The 24,610-nt window shown below is 48.3% G+C and overlaps 1 protein-coding gene across 3 annotated transcripts in view; it reads right to left on the bottom strand.

Annotated features, from left to right (window-relative positions):
• Positions 1-1,596: 1,596 nt before the first annotated feature.
• Positions 1,597-24,610, bottom strand: part of inpp4aa (inositol polyphosphate-4-phosphatase type I Aa) — a 71,036-nt gene continuing 48,022 nt past the window's right edge. For 2 of the 3 annotated variants that reach the window (XM_034186250.1, XM_034186249.1), the window contains exons 18-24: positions 16,419-16,591; positions 16,171-16,294; positions 7,424-7,691; positions 6,760-6,857; positions 6,566-6,678; positions 3,564-3,718; positions 2,713-2,931 (exon numbers count right to left, since the gene is read on the bottom strand). In XM_034186250.1, coding sequence (XP_034042141.1) covers positions 2,799-2,931; positions 3,564-3,718; positions 6,566-6,678; positions 6,760-6,857; positions 7,424-7,691; positions 16,171-16,294; positions 16,419-16,591 — 1,064 coding nt within the window. In that variant the 3' untranslated portion in view covers positions 2,713-2,798. Of the gene's footprint in view, positions 2,932-3,563; positions 3,719-6,565; positions 6,679-6,759; positions 6,858-7,423; positions 7,692-16,170; positions 16,295-16,418; positions 16,592-24,610 lie in introns of all 3 variants that reach the window. The other variant, XM_034186251.1, reaches the window with a different exon arrangement.

Below are 24,610 nucleotides of genomic sequence, written 5' to 3' on the forward strand. Positions count from 1 at the left end.
GTGGAGCCTGATCAGAGCGTTTCAAATGCATTTCTCCTGTCGTGACTGTACCAATAATGCACTGGGCAGAGCATGTCCACACTAAAACCTTCAAAATTAGTGCAGTACTTTAAAACTAAAACATATATCTGATATTTTCACTTTATAAAACTTCAGACGTGACATTATTTTAAATAACTTGTCCGAAATTAGTTTGGTTAAAATTTTAACCATAAGTTAAAACTGCATGCCTCTGGATGACTTCGGTGATATTGGCAGCATATCAGTATGGGGTCAAAAGAAATTAGCTTTTTTTTTTAATGATCAGTTCTCCTTTGCCTGCAGAGGATAGAGTGGTTTCTTCTAAAACCAGCTCTTCCTTTTTTGTAGAGGATAGAACTGCACATCTACTACAAAAAGCTATGTCTGCAAAAAATGTTAGCGGTCTAAAAATGATCTGACCAAAACTTATCGGAAGATGATTGGTCCGTTGATGGTTTTCAAAGTTATCTGAAAAGCTAATCCGATAATGAAAACATTATCTTCAATAATTAGCGGTTAGCAGAAATGTGCCCACCACTGCCCCTGTGTAAAGGGGTGGAGGGTGATTTTATGTGTCTTTCCTGTAGTCCACAATCAACTCCATTGTTTTCTTTACACTAAGGCATAGGTTGTTATCACCACACCAGTCCTCCAGTTCTTCCACCTCTCACCTATGGGTGATTCTGTAACTACGGGCACTATTGGCCTTGTAAATGTAATTTCCACCAAACCATTGCCTTACAATATAAAGCGCCTTGGGGCAACTGTTTGTTGTGATCTGGCGCTATATACATGTGCTCTGATGTCACTGTTTATCTCCATAGAAACTATCCAAACAATCTTTCATACAAACTGTTTAAAGGGACATTACAGTGTTGTGGTGGAAATTACGGCAATAGTGTGGGACAACTACATTTTGTTTAAAAAAATCACAACAGCTGTATGACATTGAATACCCCAATTATGTTTTGATTATTTTACTGATATTTTATTCAGAGATATCTTAAAACATTAGAAAAAACGTTTCTTTACCATTCATTTTTATCATTGAAGATCAAAAGTCTGGGTGTGGGACAAGCACAAAATGGCAATATTTGCATATAATGATGCTGAAAAAAGGTGAAAAGTCATCACAGACTACTAGAATAAATTTCTTAACACACTTTCATTGTAAAGATAACTATAAAAGTGTGAAATTTCCCCTTTTTTCTGTTTTTCATACAATATTATCAAAGGACATAATAAGTGCCCGTAGTCTAAGAATCACCCCTATATGCCCATCATTCTGGGAAATGAGACCCAGCACTGTTGTATCGTCTGCAAATGTGATGATGTGATTGCTCTGATGTTTGGCAATGCGGTCATATGTCACCAGAGGGTACAGCAGTGGGCTCAAGACACCTCCCTTTTCTTATACTTAAGCATTCTCATTGCAAAACTGACAAATTTGAACATTGACTATTTGAAATGTCCACATAGTCCTATTCCAACACTGACTATTTGAAATGTCCACATAGTCCTATTCCAACACAAATGAAATGCATTTCTTTTTTATTTCAAAAATAAACACCTAAATGAAGGTTCGAGAAACTTTTATTCAATGTACAGTTTAGTGTGGAACTTGTATCTCTGTGAGAGTCTGTCTTCCAACCACATCTGATCAGAATGAGGGTTACACAATTTACTAAATAACTATGAAAAAAAGTCAAAACAGCATTTGTCAACTTGAACCACACCGCATCAGAAAAACAAAATTCTTTAAATAAAATTCACTGTCTTTGTATCTTACAGTAAAATATACCATCCTGGAAGTGATAAAGTGACAACAGAAGATTTATCGATACAATAATGCAATATGCATTATTTTACTTCAGTGTAGATGCATTTTAAAATGTGCTTAATTGTTTAATAGAAAGCAAAATAATAATAAAAAAACATGCAGGCTGAAATAATGAAGCCAGTTCCAGTCACAAATTTCTGCATATATGAGAACACATACTTAACTTTGAAGGAACCAGCACAGTGCTGAATATATATTCTGAAAGAATATGTGAAATATCTTGAGTCACACCCGAATTAATGCAGTAGTCTGAAAGTAAGGGAGAAAAAATCTGAACACTTTGATTCTATTAAGAGAACATTTATATATGAATGCAACACAAATACTGGGGTCATCAAATTTGTGTTTCACACATCTTTTCTCAGTTTCTCTGTTGTATAATCAAATTATTGGTGTTAAATATTTGTGTAAAGACAGCTAATCCTCAAAACACTGAATGGAACAATTATTTTAGAAATTCATTTGGTGTTTCAAAACCCTTGAAACTCTTTTATGGAGACATCTAGTGGACAGTTCCTCTTCCCAACCCCCCACCCCCAAAATAAATTCCTGGCTGCACCCCTGACTTTGTGCATTATAAGTGTCTCTAATGAATGACCTGCACATCTTATTTAAGAGTGAGAAATCAAGGCGCTGTATGCTTGATGATGCTACATCGAGTACGGCAGCATGCAGGGATGACTGCGTGCGCGTTACTCTTTAAGACAGAATTCGTTATCCTCACCATTTATGGTTGTGAAGGCAAGAAAAGACTGTGACTGCAGTAAGACTGAGAGGAGAAAACAACCTAAACACAAACTGGAACTTAATCATTTCAACAGTGGCTAAACACAAAACTGAGGGCGGCTTCATTTTGACTTGTTTTTAATTGTTTGATGCTTTAGTTGTTGTCCCTCTCAGTCCCTTCGTGTTTTCCGACACAGGTGAAGGAATCCACTTAGGTCTCGACTTTGCCGTATGTCCCTTCTGGTGGGCGGTACTGTTTGGGGAATGTCTTGAGCTGGAGGGAGTTAAAGGCATATTTACGACATCCCACATTCTTCATGGTGTTCTCTCTCCTGCATCCCTCACTGTGGATCAGAAGCAGAAAAACTGAAGAAATGCTTTACTGTATATCACCATATTGTTCTGAATATAAGACTCCCTTTCCCCAAGGCTTTTTTAAAGAAATGTTTTTTAAAAATATAATAAAAGCACATTTTATGAACAGCTCTTCATTTCTTTTTTAACCAAGTACTGACACTCTTTTAGGGCCACGGCAACCTTTTTTTTGATTTCTTGGCTGCTTGAGAGTTGTTTGCTGAATCTGCACGATTTATCACCATGAGCTTAAAGTTTGCATCATAACTTATCCTCAGTTGCCTGGTAAATTAGCTGACTTTTGAACCACTCTTTTCACAATCTCACCATCATTCGGCATTGTAAGATAGTTATAGGGTGGGTTGCTTCAGTCCTGGGAAGGATATTTGTTTCACCATGTAAAAGCCTAGACTGTGAATATACGATGACTATTTTCTGTATTTTCAAGGGGTGGGTTGCTTCAGTCCTGGGAAGGATATTTGTTTCACCATGTAAAAGCCTAGACTGTGAATATACGATGACTATTTTCTGTATTTCCGAAGGGAAAAAGCACCATCTTATATTTGGAACAATACAGGATTTTGAGAATTTTCCATCCAAACTGGTTGAACATTCTGCTAACCTGCGCATACAGTCCAAAGCCTGGTAGAAGACCTGTGGGGCCAAAGCGTGCTCCTGTTGGAGAATTTGACCCTGCTCCAGGGTCACAGACATGGCTGTGCGGTCCTTAGCACTCTTACAGCTGGTGAAACGCACACCGTTCAGACGACGACATGCCTGCAACATTAAAAATGAAAGTTTGACAGTCAAAAGAGATAAAGTTAGTGCTAGAATGCAAGAATTATACGTAAATACATTTGTGACATACTTTCTAACTTCTGTGCTAACCCTCCGAACATGACAGGAGTAGCTGCCACCATTGGTTGACAGACCAAAATGCCTTCAAATCAAAAATTTGTATAGTGCCAATTCACAACAGGGTCACTTCAAGGCACTTCACACAACACAATTTGATAACAGAACAAAATAAATTAAAAGAACAAAAGGCACAATAAAAGAGTAAAAACATAAAAGAGGAAAAAGAATAAAAAACACACATAAAAACATAATATACGAGGTCTATTAGAAAAGTATCCTACCTTATTTTTTTTCAAAAACCATATGGATTTGATTCATATGTTTTTACGTCAGCCAAGCTTGAACCTTCGTGCGCATGCGTGAGTTTTTCCACGACTGTCGGTTGCGTCATTCGCCTGTGAGCAGGCTTTGAGTGAGGAGTGGTCCACCCCCTCGGCGGATTTTCATTGTCAGGAAATGGCGGAATGATTTGGGCTTTTTTTCCATCAGAATTTTTTCAGAAACTGTTAGAGACAAGCAGCTGGAAACCATTCTCAATTTCTCTGGTTATCACAAGAGCTGGACATCAGCCATTTTCTGGCAGATTTTACTTTTAACAAGAGATTTTGTCATGGAAAGCCGCGCGGAGGCTTTGCGCGTCACGACCGATTCGCTGATCGAGCAAGACAAAGGAACACCTCCGTTTCGGAGTGCCAGGGGACAAGTTGGGACATGCCCAGCTCTCCACAATTTCTCTTATACTCACTGGGCTGGTAAGCATTGAAAGCCGAGATAGGCGTGTCCCAACTTGTCCCCTGGCACTCCGAAACGGAGGTGTTCCTTTGTCTCGCTCGATCAGCGAATCGGTCTTTACGCGCGAAGCCTCCGCGCGGCTTTCCATGACAAAATCTCTTGTTAAAAGTGAAATCTGCCGGAAAATGGCTGATGTCCAGCTATTGTGATAACCAGAGAAATTGCTCACGACGGTCCCGGCTCCACACAGCCATCTGTTTAGAAATGATGTGGTGTTTTCTGCCTCTCAGTGGTGGCTCGGAGCGCGGCGCGCCGTGCGCCATTGTGGGGCGTCCTTAAAGCTGTAGTAACAGTCCTTATTCTCTGTGAAGCCTGTACAATTTTCACCAAAAGCCAGATAAATTTTTTTGAATGGTTTCCAGCTGCCAGTCTCTAACAGTTTGTGAAAACATTCTGATGGAAAAAAAGCCCAAATCATTCCGCCATTTCCTGACAAGGAAAATCCGCCGAGGGGGTGGACCACTCCTCACTCAAAGCCTGCTCACAGGTGAATGACGCAACCGACAGGCATGGAAAAACTCACGCATGCGCACGAAGGTTCAAGCTTGGCTGACGTAAAAACATATGAATCAAATCCATATGGTTTTTGAAAAAAATAATAAGGTCGGATACTTTTCTAATAGACCTTGTACTTATGATTCTCATAAAGTTGTGTGACCATTTAAAATAAATAATATCCATGATATATTTACTATTTGTTTCCTGGGATCTGTTTAGTGACATGTATTTGAAGGCAAACTCATTATTTTTGGAGAAAATACAGAAGCCTCCTACATAACATTTAAATCCACTGAACTTACACAAAAGCTACAGCTCCACGTTATTTTACATATTTAGCTATTGTACAGATGTAACACTTTAACACTATTCAAAATTGGTTTTTAAAAAGTAACCCAAACCCTCTCCGTCCTTCTCACCGTATTTCATGAAATTTCGTTTGTTTTTGAGACCTCTTTCCTAACATCCGTAGATCTCGACAGGCGACCTTAATGTTGGTCTTTGATCCTGATTGATAAACTGTGATACTGATCACTCATCTTTTATCCTTACTTGATGCCCTTTGATCCTGAAATTCAAACACAATTGCTCTCCTATGGCCCTGATTACATCTTAGATCCTGGTCACTGATCTTTGATCCTTATCACTGGTCTTTGAATTTAACTAAGTATATTATGTTTTCATTGCCATCTGTCTTTCTGGCTTTGATTTTGTAATAATGACAAAGGGGCAGATTTTGACCTTTGACTCTCATTGCTGAACTCAGATCTGGAATGCTTTGACCCTGTAATAAAGATCAGTGATATCAAGATCAAAGATAATAAAAAAAACTGGATGAATGATGAAAGCTCAGTGATCAACAGCGCGATCTGCCCCTTGATCAAGATCAAAGAAGTGTTTTAAGTTACTCAGTTGCAAGTACCTAGTTACAGTCAGTTAATCTATGGCCAACCAGTTACAATTACCTAGTTACTATTACTCTGAAGTTACTCAGTTACCTATATTTACGCAGTTACCCCAACCGCTCCACTACTTTTAAAAGTTAATTATTTTGTTGCTTTTATTTCTGCAATTACTTTTAAATGAAAGTAAGATCTGCTTCTTGATCCTGATCTGGACCCACTGTCCAGTAAACTGACATTTGGTGTCTCACTGAAACTGAAATATTTTGCTGATTAGCAATGAAAATAACAGACGTGGGAAAAAAAAGAATAATTTATCACTGAGTTGAGGATCTTTGTACAACTTAATGGTTTATTGCTCTCATAATGACATAATCTCCAGCGAATTTAATAAAACAGGCTTCATTAGTTTTTGAGTCACCCTGACAACAGACAAGCAGACGTCTCTTGGTGGAGGACACAGAACCTTTATGTACGTGTGAAATAATCTCACACATGTACTGGTAAAAGCTTGTAAAAAACAGAATAAAGATGAGGACATGTGGAAGAAGGGAGAAGTATGAGCTGAGTCTACCTCGGCTGCCTGCCACAGAATCTCCACGTTTTTGCTTTTCTTGATGTTGACGTTCTGACTCAACAGTTTGAGGAGCTCAGGGAGACTGGTGGAGCTCCGGGAGCGAGGCAGGCCTGAGGAACACAAATATACAAGCAGCTGAGTGAAGCATACTCTACATAAAAAAGCTTTTCCTTCTCTTAGTGGAGACTCACAGTCCTCTGGCAGGACATCTTTAAACTGGTCGTAGTAGGAGCTGAGGCGAGCTAGGTTCTCCATGTTGATCACTTCCTGCAGTGACGTATCTCCAAACCTGGATACAATATATTTATGATACCTGTTGAGACGCTGTCTCCACATGGTTTATAGTTATTACACTCAAAAATAAATAAATAAATAACATAGCCTGAACCATGGTAATTAAGTAACAGTAACACAAATTCATCATGTTGACCCAACAAATTTATATTTAGGTCACTCAGCAAAATTGTTTCTGGCTACATTAATGCTTTTTGCCTGGGTGGAAATACTTTCCATAATTTTATTATGTTCAGTGAGCAAGTTAAATTTTAAGTTGTTGCATGTTATGTGAAAACTACATGATTTGAATGTTCACGCATAAAACTTGATTATCAGAGAAACTACGTGTTAGACTTAGGTTCATAATGGAACATAACATAAACACCAACAACACTCATGTTGTTTTTTGAGTGTAGTATAAACATGGGAAAATATGTTGAATTAATGATTGTTTGATAGAAAATTAATGCATTTAGAAACCTACTAAAAATGGTTACACTTCTGTTTTCCCTTTGGTTCTCTTCATAACACTTACATGGTCCTGAAGCGCTCTGTTACTCTCAGCAGGCGGTTACTTACTTCTCAGCTAACGTCTGCTGTTCATTGATCCCCACGTTGAAGTGGACGGGCTGAACCCGCAGCAGCATCCCATTCTGGATCTCCCGCGGTAACGTGTCAAACATGGCTCCTGGCAGGGGAACCCTGATGGTAAAGCCGTTCCTGTTTCCGGAGATCACCGGTAGCATGTCCGGGCTGAAACTGGAAGTTGCTTGTGTAACTTTGAAGGTAACGTTCCTCAGGTCTGTCACGCCAACACTCATGTCCTCCAGCATGGCCAGCTCCTCCCCTTTTAAGAACCGAGAAGACACCATAAGTCCAGTTTACACATTGAGGTGTTTCCCCTCTGCCAAAAACACAAGCTACCCAAAGACAGCACCAATTTTATATTTCCACACAAGACTTCGTCACATACGTAGGATGTCTGTATTTGTGTTTTCACAGAGTTATGGAGTAAAAGTCCCTTTCAGTTTGTATAGATAGATATGCATGTCTACACATAAGATTCATTCATTCATTTTCTGAACCTGCTTAGTCCTGTTAAGGGTCATGGGGAGGATGGAGCCTATGCCAGCAGCCATTGGGTGAAAGGCAGAGTACACCCAGTCTATCAGAGGGCCAACACATAGAGTGAAACAAACACATTCACACCTATGCATGCCCGTATATAGAGGGGGTTCAGGGGGTTCAACCGAACCCCCCCCCCGAGAATTCTGCTGATTTTTTTCTGATCTAGATATCAATGTTATGTATTTTCTTTTCAATGATAATAAGCAACAAGCACTAACTGTTGTGTGGGCCGCTGAAGAGGAGGTACTGCTGGCCCACCACCACCAGAGGGCACCCTGCCTGGAGTGCAGGCTCCAGGCACCAGAGGGCGCTGGCGCCTCACAGGAGCAGCCGGGGTGACAGCTGACACTCATCACCTGTGACAGCTGTCACCACTCATCTGATCTGCATCGGTATATCAGCAAGACGTCATCTCCGCGTCTTTGCCGAGATATCGTTCTACCTGAAAGGTAATATCCTCAGCCTGACTGCTTGATAGAAAGCCCTTTTTGTGATTTTTGTGAGTGATAACAGACTTTTTCTCCAACGAGAGGTGGAGGTAGCTTCCCTGCCGTGCAGATTGCTGGGTGCAGATGCACCCACGTTTAATTGTGTTTTTGTTCCTCGCCAGCAGTACCAGGTCCGACACGCGGAGGCAGTGGCCACCTGGGAGTTCGGGACTTGGCGGCTCCAGTATTCCCGGGGTCTGGTGGCGGAGGAAATCGTGTGGTTCCGGTTCTGCTTTGGACAGGCGTCTCCTATCTTCGAGCCTGCCCACACGACACCTTGTAATTTGACCTTTGATCTATTGTGTAATCTGTTGTGTTTGTTGTGCACGTTCGCAACAGTAAAGTGTTGTTATTTGACCTATTCCATTGTCCGTTCATTTGCGCCCCCTGTTGTGGGTCCGTGTACTTACACTTTCCCAACAGGATATCTCGGCCAACGTCATGGATCCCGAGGGGCGTCAACCGGCTGTTGAACGGCCAATGGAAGAACAGGGCGCACAGGCGCCCGCAGGAGGAATGATCGGTGAGTTGCAGCGGATCCTCACCGTTTTCACGGCTCGGTTGGATTTAATGACAGAGCAGAACATCCTCCTTAACCGCAGGGTGGAGGCTCTCGCCGCGCAGGTGGAGGCGCGCCCTCAGGGCGCTGCTGCGGCTCTCCCTCCTGTCGACCCTGTGCGTAACAGTGACGTTCCACTGGTCGTTCAACGACCCCTCCCACCTTCCCCTGAAGCATACATAAGCCCTCCAGAACCGTACGGAGGTTGTGTGGAGACGTGCGCGGACTTCCTTATGCAGTGTTCGCTCGTCTTCGCACAACGTCCTGTCATGTACGCGACTGATTCTAGCAAGATAGCTTATGTAATTAATCTGCTTCGCGGCAAGGCACGCGCTTGGGCTACAGCGCTTTGGGAGCAAAATTCACGGCTCCTTCTGACATATGATGGGTTTGTGAGGGAGTTCAGAACAGTGTTCGATCACCCAAATAGAGGAGAGACCGCTTCAACCGTGCTGCTGTCAATGAGACAGGGGCGCCGGAGCGCAGCTGCTTATGCAGTCGACTTCCGCATCGCGGCTGCGAGGTCCGGCTGGAATAACACTGCCCTCCGCGCTGCCTTCGTAAACGGACTGTCATTGGTCCTAAAGGAGCTCCTGGTGGCTAAGGACGAACCGCGGGATTTAGACGGGCTTATTGATCTCGTTATACGATTAGACAATCGGTTTAGAGGAACGCCGTCGGGAGCGAGGCGAAGGACGTGACCGGATACGCGCCGCCCCTCTCCCTTCCGGGTTCGAAAAGGGGCCGCCCTCCCCACGCTCCACAGCCGCAGCGCTTTGTGGGGCAACAGCTCCCCCTGTTGACGTTGTTAGGGAGACGCACAGGGCCAAAATGGGAAGGCAGATCCGTGGAGAGTGTTTTCTCTGCAGCTCAACAGAGCACACACAGAGAGACTGCCCCAAACGGCCAAAACGTCAACACTCGCCCTTAGAGACTGGGCTAAGGGGGGGTCAAGACATTCAAGTGAGACACACACAAATTGCCACACCACTCCCAGTCACAATCCTGAGCGGGGATTTAACCCTTCAAGCCCGAGCACTGGTGGACACGGGGTCAGAAGGGAATCTGCTAGACAGCAGATGGGCAAAGGAGGTAGGGCTCCCTCTGGTGGCGCTTCCTACGCCATTGCAGGTGCGGGCACTAGATGGCACCCTCCTCCCTTTACTCACACACAAGACACCACCAGTAACTCTGGTGGTGTCTGGAAACCACCGGGAGGAGATTGAGTTTTTTGTAACTCCTGCCACCTCCCGCGTGATTTTGGGCATCCCATGGATGTTAAAGCACAATCCCCGGATCGACTGGCCGTCTGGGGTGGTGGTTCAGTGGAGCGAAACCTGCCATCGGGTGTGTTTAGGATCCTCGGTTCCTCCCGGTTCCCAGGCTAAGGAGGAGGTCAAAGTCCCGCCCAATCTGACGGCAGTGCCGGTTGAGTACCACGATCTTGCTGACGTCTTCAGCAAGGATCTGGCACTCACCCTTCCCCCGCACCGTCCGTACGATTGTGCCATTGATTTGGTTCCAGGCGCTGAGTTCCCGTCCAGCAGGCTGTACAACCTCTCACGACCTGAGCGCGAATCAATGGAGACCTACATCCGGGACTCATTAGCTGCCGGGCTGATCCGGAACTCCACCTCCCCGATGGGGGCAGGTTTCTTTTTTGTGGCAAGAAAGATGGCGGACTTCGTCCATGTATTGATTACAGGGGGCTGAATGAGATTACGGTTCGCAACCGATACCCGTTGCCATTATTAGATTCCGTGTTCACCCCCCTGCATGGAGCCAAAATCTTTACTAAACTGGATCTTAGAAATGCGTATCACCTGGTTCGGATCCGGAAGGGAGACGGCATTCAACACCCCATTAGGTCACTTTGAGTACCTGGTCATGCCGTTCGGCCTCACAAACGCCCCCGCGACGTTCCAAGCATTAGTTAATGATGTCTTGCGGGATTTCCTGCACCGATTCGTCTTCGTATATCTAGACGATATACTCATCTTTTCTCCAGATCCTGAGACTCATGTCCGGCATGTACGTCAGGTCCTGCAGCGGTTGTTGGAGAACCGGCTGTTTGTGAAGGGCGAGAAGTGTGAGTTCCACCGCACCTCTTTGTCCTTCCTGGGGTTTATCATCTCCCCCAACTCTGTCGCTCCTGATCCGGCCAAGGTTGCGGCGGTGAGAGACTGGCCCCAACCCACTAGCCGTAGGAAGCTGCAACAGTTCCTCGGCTTTGCTAATTTCTACAGGAGGTTCATTAAGGGCTACAGTCAGGTAGTTAGCCCCCTGACAGCCCTGACCTCACCAAAAGTTCCCTTCACCTGGTCGGATCGTTGCGATGCCGCGTTCAAGGAGTTGAAACGGCGCTTCTCGTCTGCACCCGTTCTGGTGCAGCCCGATCCTAGTCGCCAGTTAGTGGTTGAAGTGGACGCCTCGGACTCAGGGATAGGAGCTGTGCTTTCCCAGAGTGGGAAGACCGATAAGGTCCTTCACCCTTGTGCCTATTTTTCCCGCAGGTTGACCCCGGCCGAACGGAACTATGACGTCGGCAATCGAGAACTCCTTGCGGTGAAAGAGGCTCTTGAAGAGTGGAGACCTCTGTTGGAGGGAATGTCCGTGCCATTCATGGTTTTCACTGACCACCGGAACCTGGAGTATATCAGGACCGCCAAGCGGCTGAATCCCAGGCAAGCCCGCTGGTCACTGTTCTTCAGCCGTTTTGACTTCCGGATCACCTACCATCCCGGGACCAAGAACCAGAGATCGGATGCCTTGTCCCGGGTACATGAAGATGAAGTCAAAACGGAGTTGTCGGATCCACCGGAACCCATCATCCCAGAGTCCACTATCGTGGCCACCCTCACCTGGGACGTAGAGAGAACCGTCCGGGAGGCCCTGGCACGAAGCCCGGACCCCGGAACTGGGCCGAAGAACAGACTTTACGTCCCACCAGAAGCTAGGGCTGCAGTCCTGGACTTCTGTCACGGCTCTAAGCTCTCCTGTCATCCAGGGGTGCGAAGAACCGTGGCAGTTGTCCGGCAGCGCTTCTGGTGGGCGTCTCTAGAGGCCGACGTCCGGGATTATATCCAGGCCTGCACCACCTGCGCCAGGGGCAAGGCTGACCATCGTAGGGCTTTGGGTCTGCTCCAGCCGCCGCCCGTGCCCCATCGCCCCTGGTCCCACATCGGCCTGGATTTTGTCACGGGTCTCCCGCCGTCCCAGGGCAACACCACCATCTTCACGATAATGGACCAATTCTCCAAGGCAGCCCACTTCGTGGCCCTCCCGAAGCTCCCGACGGCCCAGGAGACAGCAGACCTCCTGGTTCACCACGTCATCCGGCTGCATGGGATCCCAACAGACATTGTCTCAGATCGTGGTCCCCAGTTCTCCTCGCACGTCTGGAGGAGCTTCTGCCGGGAACTGGGGGCCACGGTGAGTCTCTCATCCGGGTACCATCCCCAGACCAACGGGCAAGCAGAACGGGCCAATCAGGAGATGGAGCAGGCCCTGCGTTGCATGACAGCCGCGCACCCGGCGGCCTGGAGTACCCATCTGGCCTGGATCGAGTATGCCCATAACAGCCAGGTGTCGTCAGCCACCGGCCTCTCCCCTTTCGAGGTATGTATGGGGTACCAACCGCCTTTGTTTCCAGTGGTTGAGGGAGAGGTCGGTGTGTCCTCGGTCCCGCCTACGGAAGTGCCGTCGGGTGTGGCGTGCCGCCCGTTCTGCCTTGCTGAGGGCCCGGATGAGGTCAAAGGCCCATGCAGACCGTCGGCGGACCCCGGCCCCTGCGTATCGGCCAGGGCAGGAGGTGTGGTTGTCGACAAAGGATATCCCCCTCAAAGTGGACTCCCCCAAGTTACAGGACCGTTACATCGGTCCCTTCAAAATCCAGAAGGTCATCAGTCCAGCCGCAGTGAGGCTTCAGCTGCCGGCCTCACTGCGGATCCATCCTGTATTTCACGTGTCCCGAATCAAACCACATCACACCTCACCCCTCTGTACTCCGGGTCCGGCACCGCCTCCTGCCCGGATCATCGATGGCGAGCCGGCTTGGACTGTGCGCCGGCTTTTGGATGTCCGTAGGATGGGCCGGGGCTTCCAGTATTTGGTGGACTGGGAGGGGTACGGACCTGAAGAACGCTCCTGGGTGAAGAGGAGCTTCATTCTGGACCCGGCCCTCCTGGCCGATTTCTACCGCCGCCACCCGGACAAGCCTGGTCGGGCGCCAGGAGGCGCCCGTTGAGGGGGGGGGTCCTGTTGTGTGGGCCGCTGAAGAGGAGGTACTGCTGGCCCACCACCACCAGAGGGCACCCTGCCTGGAGTGCGGGCTCCAGGCACCAGAGGGCGCTGCCGCCTCACAGGAGCAGCCGGGGTGACAGCTGACACTCATCACCTGTGACAGCTGTCACCACTCATCTGATCTGCATCGGTATATCAGCAAGACGTCATCTCCACCTCTTTGCCGAGATATCGTTCTACCTGAAAGGTAATATCCTCAGCCTGACTGCTTGATAGAAAGCCCTTTTTGTGATTTTTGTGAGTGATAACAGACTTTTTCTCCAACGAGAGGTGGAGGTAGCTTCCCTGCCGTGCAGATTGCTGGGTGCAGACGCACCCACGTTTAATTGTGTTTTTGTTCCTCGCCAGCAGTACCAGGTCCGACACGCGGAGGCAGTGGCCACCTGGGAGTTCGGGACTTGGCGGCTCCAGTATTCCCGGGGTCTGGTGGCGGAGGAAATCGTGTGGTTCCGGTTCTGCTTTGGACAGGCATCTCCTATCTTCGAGCCTGCCCACACGACACCTTGTAATTTGACCTTTGATCTATTGTGTAATCTGTTGTGTTTGTTGTGCACGTTCGCAACAGTAGTGTTGTTATTTGACCTATTCCATTGTCCGTTCATTTGCGCCCCCTGTTGTGGGTCCGTGTACTTACACTTTCCCAACACTAACTGTTACACAGCTATTATCACACACCCTGAAGTTTCAATTTCCTCTGCCAGAGTAATCCCTTAAGTGATGAAAGGGGAAACTGCTAGATAAACTTTTCCCATGGGGGTTGAGAATTTTTGCTCCCTGGTCCCTATCCTCCTCTGATATCAAACAGATTAGTAGGCTTGTAAATACCCATGTAGACACACAATTACACTTGTCTAGTTTGTAAAAACATGTTTGTATGTATAAGCTGAGAAATAAAGGGAGCTTCTCCTTCCTGTTGCAAATACTGTAAAGGTGCAAATATTTGTGTGCGATTTATTATGCGAATTTCGCGAGTTAAACAAGGTCGCCAAATTAAATACTGCTATTTTAATACATAACGTACATATACGTACATATTCATAATGTAAATGCGAATATTAATTCCACTAAATACGAGGTCTGTTAGAAAACTATCCGACCTTTTTATTTTTTGCAAAAACTATATGGATTTGAATCATGTGCGCTTGCATCAGCCAAGCTTGAACCTTCGTGCGCATGCATGAGTTTTTTCAGCAGGTATAAAGTTTGCATTAATATTATCTTGGTACTTCCTGGGTGGTTCTTATGGCACCTGATCCAATCCCAAGCAAGGACTATTTGTATATAAAAATGTATTTCCTAAAATGATACATTTTAGGTTTCAAATGAAATTTCTGTAGCTTTTTACCCCTCGAAATCCTCAAAAAGCTTCTGCTTCTTCTGAGCCCCCCACGAGGGCGTTGCCCCTCGACCCCACCGGGGGCCCTGCGGCCCACTGGACCCCCAACTCAAGGATTTGAACCCCCCCTTTCACATTCCTATATACGGCCCTGCTATGGTCAATTTAGAGTCACCAGTTCACCTGGCCTGCAATGTCTTTGGAAGGATGAGGAACCCGAGCACCGGGAGAACATGCAAACTCCACACAGAAAGGACCGGGTTGGATTTGAATTCAATTCATTTCATTTATATAGCGCCAAATCATAACAAAATAGTGGCGGCGCCAGGAAATTTTTGTTGGGGGGCTGAGGGGAGGCTGGGGTAAAAGTTGGAGGGGGCTCCACAAAATGTCGTCAAAATGAACAATATATAGTAAATTGGTTTATAAATACCAAGGTATATGTTTTAGTCACCCGTGCTCCTCTAAAAAGTGGTATCAACGCACACACATCACTTAGAATGATTGCAAGTTCAGTAAACGTGCACATAGGTATAAATAAAGATAAGTGAAGTTTTAAGAGTGGCCGTAATAAATATTTAGGAAACCTAAATTTTTGGAGTATGGAGTTAAATTTGTCTCATTAATACTTGCAAATGCACAGAAGGTGATTTACAAATATCCTTTGATTTGTACACGCATTTTGTGATCCACAAACACAAATTTCTGATTTGTAACTTGTGTGGGTTTTTTTTTACAAATAAATGTTTATTTGCAAAACTGAAAATTCTGTTTGTGAAGGGTGATTCAGCATTGGTGGATCACCGAACACACACATTCATCACTTTGCTCAGTTACGCAATACTGAGACATTCTCAGCGCAAAACTGCAGTTGAGATCCACAAATATGTCAGTCGCTATTCACATTATTGGCAGAATTATTGGGGAGCTGAGGGGGGCTTGGCTCATTATTGGGTGGGCTTAAGCCCCCCAATCCCCCCCTTGGCGCCGCCACTGCAACAAAAGCTTTCTCAAGGTGCTTCACACAAGTAAGGTTTGACCTTACCAACCCATAGAGCAAGCACACAGGCCACAGTGGTAAGGAAAAACTCCCCCTGATGATATTGAGGAAGAAACCTCAAGCAGACCAGACTAAGATGTGTGAGCCACTGCTTGGGCCATTCCAACAGTTATAAGGTTTTTACAATGTTTTACAAAGCTGAAGAAAGAGAAAACAGGAAATCAAAGCAACATCAAAAACAAGGTGCAATTGTTGAGATGACCATGCAAGCATTTACGCCACAGGCAGGGGATCCTCCAGCACCAGGGGTGCAGTGCCAGCGTTCATCCCTCATGCCGTCAGTGGGCCTGTCACTGCGGCAAACACAAGATTTGAACCCAGGACCATCTTGTTGTGAGGCACCAGTGCTAACCACTAAATCCAACATGGTGTGCTTAGCTGCCGTATGTGGCCCTAGAGCCTTGAGGTTGACATCCACATAAACTGACATATCACCACATACACACAGGTTACCATAGGTGCTGAGCAGTCCTTCACACTGAACCAGTAATCCAATGGTGTGGAGTTGCCTGAGAAAGCCTGAGTTGCACAGAGAATTCCTCAATTTAAGAATGAAGCCGCAGATCAACGCTGTAAGCTGCAAACACCACAACGAAAATCAGCACAGCCATCGTACCTCATAACAGATGTTTTTACATTACGCAATGACAAATACAGCAAGAAGTGTCCAAATGACTCATATACTCATATAACGGACAAACCATCTGGCAGAAGACAACATCGCGGCGGTACTGCAGGCTGATGCTCATGGCGATGGTGGGAGCGCTGTCCTGCATCAGCAGAAACACCATGGCCTTTTTGGCTTTGTCACTCATCAAAGACACGCAGTCAGTCAGCGTGGCGAGGAGCGGGTACAGAACCTCACTCCACTCTCCTGAGGGCAGTGACACAACGGTTAGAAGATCTGCAGGTGTTTAAAGCCACAAGATGTTCAAAATAAGATCCTCGTGTACAGTTTTAGAATGTATGAACAGCTATGATGTCATCAAACTTATGATAATGGTGATTTCAAAGGGGGTCATACTTTAAATGAAAAGGACGAAATGCTAACCACACCCCCAAAGGGCGGAGACAGGAAGATTATAAAGACTGAACAGTCCGCCTCTATCCCCCAGGCTGGGTGGGCGTCACACAGAGTCCAGACTGGCAGATGTACCAGGAGTCTACAGTGAAACAGTTTGAGCTTCGACCTTTTTTTATATCTACGCAGCAGAATAGTCTCTATTTCTGCAGAGAATTTTACATTTTTGAGGCTGTTTGACGTGGCCCCTTTAAAAAGTTGTTGTTTTTTTCCTTTTTTTTTTTAATGGAAATGATCCATTTAATTTTAAAGTTGGTCAAAAGTGATTATTCACTGAAATTGAAATCTGTCTGTACAGAAAAGTTAATGGAAGGTTTTTATACATTCATATTCATTCACCTACACCAAGGATACAATGGCCCTATTTTAATGATCTTTATATAAGACCTAAATACAGTAGATCCTTGTCATTTGATTGGTGGATAGTTTGTCACATGGCACTGATTATTTGTCCCACTATGTAGAAAAATAGTCCATTTTATGATTTACATCATTTGTTGTGCAGTTTTTCGCTTCTTGGAATGACTTCACTGCCTTTCCATAAAAAATAGATCCATGATACCGTCCAGTACGCCATAAGATGATTAGAAGCTTACGTAGTGTTCTCAGGGACATCTCTAGTGGCCGTAGAAGTACTGTTAGATGAAGAATTAGAGAAATTCATATCACAATTTTTTCGCTGGATTGAGGAAAGCAGACAAAAGTGTTGTGTAGGCCGCTGAAGAGGAGGTACTGCTGGCCCACCACCACCAGAGGGCACCCTGCCTGGAGTGCGGGCTCCAGGCACCAGAGGGCGCTGCCGCCTCACAGGAGCAGCCGGGGTGACAGCTGTCACTTATCACCTATGTCAGCTGTCACCAATCATCTGATCATCAGTGGTATATCAGCAAGACGACATCTCCACCTCTTTGCCGAGATATCGCTCTACCGAGGAGGTAACGTTCTCAGCCGACTATATTGTCTTCCTGACAGGAATACCTGTTGCTTTGTGTGTTTGGATAACAGATATTGTGTTGTTTTCTTCCGACGAGAGGTGGAGGTGGTTTCCCACCATACGTGTTGCTGGGTGCAAACGCACCCACACCTAACTGTTTTTGTTCCTCGCCAGCAGTACCAGATCCGACAAGCGGAGGCAGTGGCCACCTGGGAGTTCGGGACTTGGCGGCTCCAGTATTCCCGGGGTTCGGTGGTGGAGGAAATCGTGTGGTTCCGGTTCTGCTTTGGACAGACGTCTCTTATCTTCGAGCCTGCCCACGTGACACATTTTGTGAATTGACTTCTTTTCTATTATTGTAATTCGCCGTGTTTGTTGTGCTTATTCACAACAGTAAAGAGTTGTTATTTGACTTCCTCCATTGTCCGTTCATTTGCGCCCCCTGTTGTGGGTCCGTGTTCCTACACTTTCACAACAGGATATCTCAGCCAACGTCATGGACCCCGAGGGGCGTCAACCGGCTGTTGAACGGCCAATGGAAGAGCAGGGCGCACAGGCGTCTGCAGGAGGAATGATTGGTGAGTTGCAGCATATCCTCACCGCTTTTACGGCTCGGTTGGATCTGATGACCGAGCAGAACGTCCTCCTTAACCGCAGGGTGGAGGCTCTCGCCGCGCAGGTGGAAGCGCGCCCTCAGGGCGCTGCTGCGGCTCTCCCTCCTGTCGATCCTGTGCGCAACAGTGACGTTCCACAGGTCGTTCAACGACCCCTCCCACCTTCCCCTGAAGCATACATAAGCCCTCCAGAACCGTACGGAGGTTGTGCGGAGACGTGCGCGGACTTCCTTATGCAGTGTTCGCTCGTCTTCGCACAACGTCCCGTCATGTACGCGACTGATGCTAGTAAGATAGCTTATGTGATTAATCTGCTTCGCGGTGAGGCATGCGCTTGGGCTACAGCGCTCTGGGAGCAAAATTCACGGCTCCTTCAGACATATGATGGGTTTGTGAGGGAATTCAGAACAGTGTTCGATCACCCAAATAGAGGAGAGACCGCTTCAGCCGTGCTGCTGTCAATGAGACAGGGGCGCCGGAGCGCAGCTGCTTATGCAGTCGACTTCCGCATCGCGGCTGCGAGGTCCGGCTGGAATAGCACTGCCCTCCGTGCCGCCTTCGTAAACGGACTGTCATTGGTCCTGAAGGAGCACATGGTGGCTAAGGACGAACCGCGGGATTTAGACGGGCTTATTGATCTCGCTATACGATTAGACAATCGGTTAGAAGAACGCCGTCGGGAACGAGACGAAGGGCGTGGCCGGGCACGCGCCGTCCCTCTCCCTTCCGGTTCCGACCGAGTTCCGCCCACCCCACGCTCCACGGCCTCTACGCTCCGTGTGGTTACAGCTCCCCCTGCTGATGAAGCTATGGACACGAGCAGGGCCACATTTAGGCCACCAGATAGACAGAGGAGGCTGGTCCGCGGAGCGTGCTTTGTTTGTGGCTCAATAGAGCATCAAGTGAGGGACTGCCCCAAACGGTTAAACACCAACGCCCGCCCCTAGAAACTGGGCCAGGGGTGGGCCAAGACATTCACGTGGGACATACCCATATTGCCACACGACTCCCAGTTACAATCCTTTATGAGGACTTAACCCTTCAGGCCCCAGCACTGGTGGACACGGGCTCTGAAGGGAATCTGCTAGACAGCAGATGGGCCAGGGAGGCAGGGCTCCCTCTGGTGGCACTTACTTCACCTGTGCAGGTGCGGGCACTAGATGGCTCCCTGCTCCCTCTAATCACACATAAGACACCACCAGTAACCCTGGTGGTGTCAGGGAACCACCGGGAGGAGATCAAGTTTTTTGTGACTCCTGCCACCTCCCGTGTGATTCTCGGGTTCCCCTGGATGTTAAAACACAATCCCCGGATCGATTGGCTGTCCGGGGTAGTGGTTCAGTGGAGCGAGACCTGCCATCGGGTATGTTTAGGTTCCTCAGTTCGTCCCGGTTCCCAGGCTAGGGAGGAGGTCAGAGTCCCGGCCAATCTTGGGACGGTGCCGGTGGAGTACCATGACCTTGTGGATGTGTTCAGCAAGGACCTGGCGCTCACCCTTCCCCCGCACCGTCCGTACGATTGTGCCATTGATTTCGTTCCAGGCGTTGAGTTCCCGTCCAGCAGGCTGTACAACCTCTCACGACCTGAGCGCGAATCAATGGAGACCTACATCCGGGACTCTTTAGCTGCCGGGTTGATCCCGAATTCCACCTCCCCGATGGGTGCAGGTTTCTTTTTTGTGGGAAAGAAAGATGGCGGACTTCGTCCATGCATTGATTACAGCGGGCTGAACGAAATCACGGTTCGTAACCGATACCCGTTGCCCTTGTTGGATTCAGTGTTCACGCCCCTGCATGGAGCCCAAATATTCACAAAGCTAGATCTTAGAAATGCGTATCACCTGGTTCGGATCCGGAAGGGAGACGAGTGGAAGACGGCATTTAACACCCCCTTAGGTCATTTTGAGTACCTGGTCATGCCGTTCGGCCTCACCAACGCCCCCGCAACATTCCAAGCATTAGTTAATGATGTCTTGCAGGATTTCCTGCACCGATTCGTCTTCGTATATCTAGACGATATACTCATCTTTTCTCCAGATCCTGAGACCCATGTCCGGCATGTACGTCAGGTCCTGCAGCGGTTGTTGGAGAACCGGCTGTTTGTGAAGGGCGAGAAGTGTGAGTTTCACCGCACTTCTTTGTCATTACTGGGGTTTATCATCTCCCCCAACTCCGTCGCTCCTGATCCGGCCAAGGTTGCGGCGGTGAGAGACTGGCCCCAACCCACCAGCCGTAGGAAGCTGCAACAGTTCCTCGGCTTTGCAAATTTCTACAGGAGGTTCATTAAGGGCTACAGTCAGGTAGTTAGCCCCCTGACAGCCCTGACCTCGCCAAAAGTCCCCTTCACCTGGTCGGATCGGTGCGATGCCGCGTTCAAGGAGTTGAAACGGCGCTTCTCGTCTGCACCTGTTCTGGTGCAGCCCGATCCTAGTCGCCAGTTTGTGGTTGAAGTGGACGCCTCGGACTCAGGGATAGGAGCCGTGCTATCCCAGAGCGGAGAGACCGATAAGGTCCTTCACCCGTGTGCCTATTTTTCCCGCAGGTTGACCCCGGCCGAACGGAACTATGACGTCGGCAATCGAGAACTCCTTGCGTTGAAAGAGGCTCTTGAAGAGTGGAGACATCTGTTGGAGGGAACGTCCGTGCCATTCACGGTTTTCACTGACCACCGGAACCTGGAGTATATCAGGACCGCCAAGCGGCTGAACCCCAGGCAAGCCCGCTGGTCACTGTTCTTCGGCCGTTTTGAGTTCCGGATCACCTACCGCCCCGGGACCAAAAACCAGAGATCGGATGCCTTGTCCTGGGTGCATGAAGATGAAGTCAAAACGGAGTTGTCGGATCCACCGGAACCCATCATCCCGGAGTCCGCTATCGTGGCTACCCTCACCTGGGACGTAGAAAAAAACGTCCGGGAGGCCCTGGCACGGAACCCGGACCCCGGAACTGGGCCGAAGAACAAACTTTACGTCCCACCAGAGGCCAGGGCTGCAGTCCTGGACTTCTGTCACGGCTCCAAGTTCTCCTGTCATCCGGGGGTGCGAAGAACCGTGGCAGTTGTCCGGCAGCACTTCTGGTGGGCGTCCCTGGAGGCCGACGTCCGGGACTATATCCAGGCCTGCACCACCTGCGCCAGGGGCAAGGCTGACCACCGCAGGGCATTGGGACTGCTCCAGCCGCTGCCTGTGCCTCATCGCCCCTGGTCCCACATCGGCCTGGATTTTGTCACGGGCCTCCCGTCGTCCCAGGGCAACACCACCATCCTCACGATAGTGGACCGATTCTCCAAGGCGGCCCACTTCGTGGCCCTCCCGAAGCTCCCTACTGCCCAGGAGACAGCGGACCTCCTGGTCCACCACGTCGTCCAGCTGCATGGGATTCCAACAGACATCGTCTCTGATCGTGGTCCCCAGTTCTCCTCGCAAGTCTGGAGGAGCTTCTGCCGGGAACTGGGGGCCACGGTGAGTCTCTCATCCGGGTATCATCCTCAGACCAACGGGCAAGCAGAACGGGCCAATCAGGAGGTGGAACAGGCCCTGCGCTGCGTGACAGCCGCGCACCCGGCGGCCTGGAGTACCCATTTGGCCTGGATCGAGTATGCCCATAACAGCCAGGTGTCTTCAGCCACCGGCCTCTCCCCTTTTGAGGTATGTCTGGGCTACCAGCCCCCGTTGTTTCCGGTGGTTGAGGGAGAGGTCGGTGTGCCCTCGGTCCAGGCCCACCTGCGGAAGTGCCGTCGGGTGTGGCGCGCCGCCCGTTCTGCTTTGCTAAAGGCCCGGATGAGGGCAAAGTCCCATGCAAACAGTCGGCGGACCCCGGCCCCTGCGTATCGGCCAGGGCAGGAGGTGTGGTTGTCGACAAAGGACATTCCCCTCCAAGTGGACTCCCCTAAACTGCAGGATCGTTACATCGGTCCCTTCACGGTCCTCAAGGTCATCAGTCCAGCCGCAGTGAGGCTTCGGCTTCCGGCCTCACTGCGGATCCATCCTGTTTTCCATGTGTCCCGGATAAAGCCGCATCATACCTCACCCCTCTGTACTCCGGGTCCAGCACCGCCTCCTGCCCGGATCATCGATGGCGAGCCGGCTTGGACTGTGCGCCGGCTCTTAGATGTCCGTAGGATGGGCCGGGGCTTCCAGTATTTGGTGGACTGGGAGGGGTACGGACCTGAAGAACGCTCCTGGGTGAAGAGGAGCTTCATCCTGGACCTGGCCCTCCTGGCCGATTTCTAAGAGGCGCCCGTTGAGGGGGGGGTCCTGTTGTGTGGGCCGCTGAAGAGGAGGTACTGCTGGCCCACCACCACCAGAGGGCACCCTGCCTGGAGTGCGGGCTCCAGGCACCAGAGGGCGCTGCCGCCTCACAGGAGCAGCCGGGGTGACAGCTGTCACTTATCACCTATGTCAGCTGTCACCAATCATCTGATCATCAGTGGTATATCAGCAAGACGACATCTCCACCTCTTTGCCGAGATATCGCTCTACCAAGGAGGTAACGTTCTCAGCCGACTATATTGTCTTCCTGACAGGAATACCTGTTGCTTTGTGTGTTTGGATAACAGATATTGTGTTGTTTTCTTCCGACGAGAGGTGGAGGTGGTTTCCCACCATACGTGTTGCTGGGTGCAAACGCACCCACACCTAATTGTTTTTGTTCCTCGCCAGCAGTACCAGATCCGACAAGCGGAGGCAGTGGCCACCTGGGAGTTCGGGACTTGGCGGCTCCAGTATTCCCGGGGTTCTGTGGCGGAGGAAATCGTGTGGTTCCGGTTCTGCTTTGGACAGACGTCTCTTATCTTCGAGCCTGCCCACGTGACACATTTTGTGAATTGACTTCTTTTCTATTATTGTAATTCGCCGTGTTTGTTGTGCTTATTCACAACAGTAAAGAGTTGTTATTTGACTTCCTCCATTGTCTGTTCATTTGCGCCCCCTGTTGTGGGTCCGTGTTCCTACACTTTCACAACAAAAAGTACTTTTTCACCTGTTTAATTTTAAGTAAAATGTCAAATGACAAGGATTGTCATCTGACATTCCTTTTAAGAGCCAGGGTGGAATATGCACACTGCTACTCAAGCAAGAGGTTATTTTTTGTGGTGAGTTAATAAGTCTATTCCAGTCCATCAAAGTACACAAGCAGAGAGCAGCCACCAAAGCTCCCTGAGGTGAAGTAGTATGGAAGTAAATCTGTGCCATCAGAGTTTGAAGTTGAATTTCTAAGGTTGAATTTGTTTAGCATCAAAATATTCAGCCTCAAAAACGTCAGCCTAAAAAAAAAAATCAACCTCAAAAAATTCAACTTCAGAAAATTCAACCTCAAAAAAATTCAACCTCAAAAATTTAACCTAAAAAAAAATTCAACCTCAATAAATAGAAAAGCAGGGAGAAGCAATCAATCCCTGTATCAATCATCCAACATGACATCACAGACTTACTTCCATACATAAACATTGTATGATTGAGACAGGGATTGATTGCTTCTCCCTGCTTTTCTATTTTTTGAGGTTGAATTTTCTGAGGTTGAATTTTTTGAGGTTGAATGTTTTTTTAGGTTGACGTTTTTGAGGCTGAATATTTGGGAGGTTTAAGGTGTGGTGCTTCCAATATGGGATCATACCACGACTGCAGTGGCCCTTTTTGCTCTATGACTTCCCCATGTCCCAAGTAGAAGGGATGGAAAAGCTCTGCAGCAAGTTCCTGCGGAGATGGCTGGGCGTCCCTCCATCTTTCAGCTCAGTCAATCTCTATAGCAAGACCTCAAAGCTCTCCCTACCAGTAACATCGGTGGCTGAAGAGTTTAAAGCCGCCAAGGTGAGAGCAGTCAGCACACTCCGCTCATCTGACGATGGGAAAGTGAGGTACGCAAGTAAGAACATCAAGTGTGGTAGAAAGTGGAGGCCTCAGCAGGCAGTTACTGAGGCAGAAGCACACTTGAGACATCAGGAGATCGTCGGCATGGTATGTCAAGGCCGTTTGGGTCTTGGGAACTACGATGGCAAGAGGTGGAGTAAAGTTAATGCGAAAGCCAAAAGAGGACTGGTGGTGCAGAAGGTCCGGCAGGCAGCAGAGGAGGATCGCCAGGTGAAGGCAGTGGGGCTAGCCTCCCAAGGTCGGTGGACCCAGTTGGATCAGGCACTGGAGCGTCAACTGTCCTGGAAGGAGCTATAGCAAACTGACCAGGGGAAGTTGTCTTTCCTCCTACGAGCAGTGTCTGATCTGCTGCCAACCCCAAGCAACCTAAGGATCTGGGGTGCAGAGGAGGACCCCTC

This window comes from Thalassophryne amazonica, chromosome 14 (assembly GCF_902500255.1).
Source record: "Thalassophryne amazonica chromosome 14, fThaAma1.1, whole genome shotgun sequence".
In the NCBI taxonomy this organism is placed as follows: domain Eukaryota; kingdom Metazoa; phylum Chordata; class Actinopteri; order Batrachoidiformes; family Batrachoididae; genus Thalassophryne; species Thalassophryne amazonica.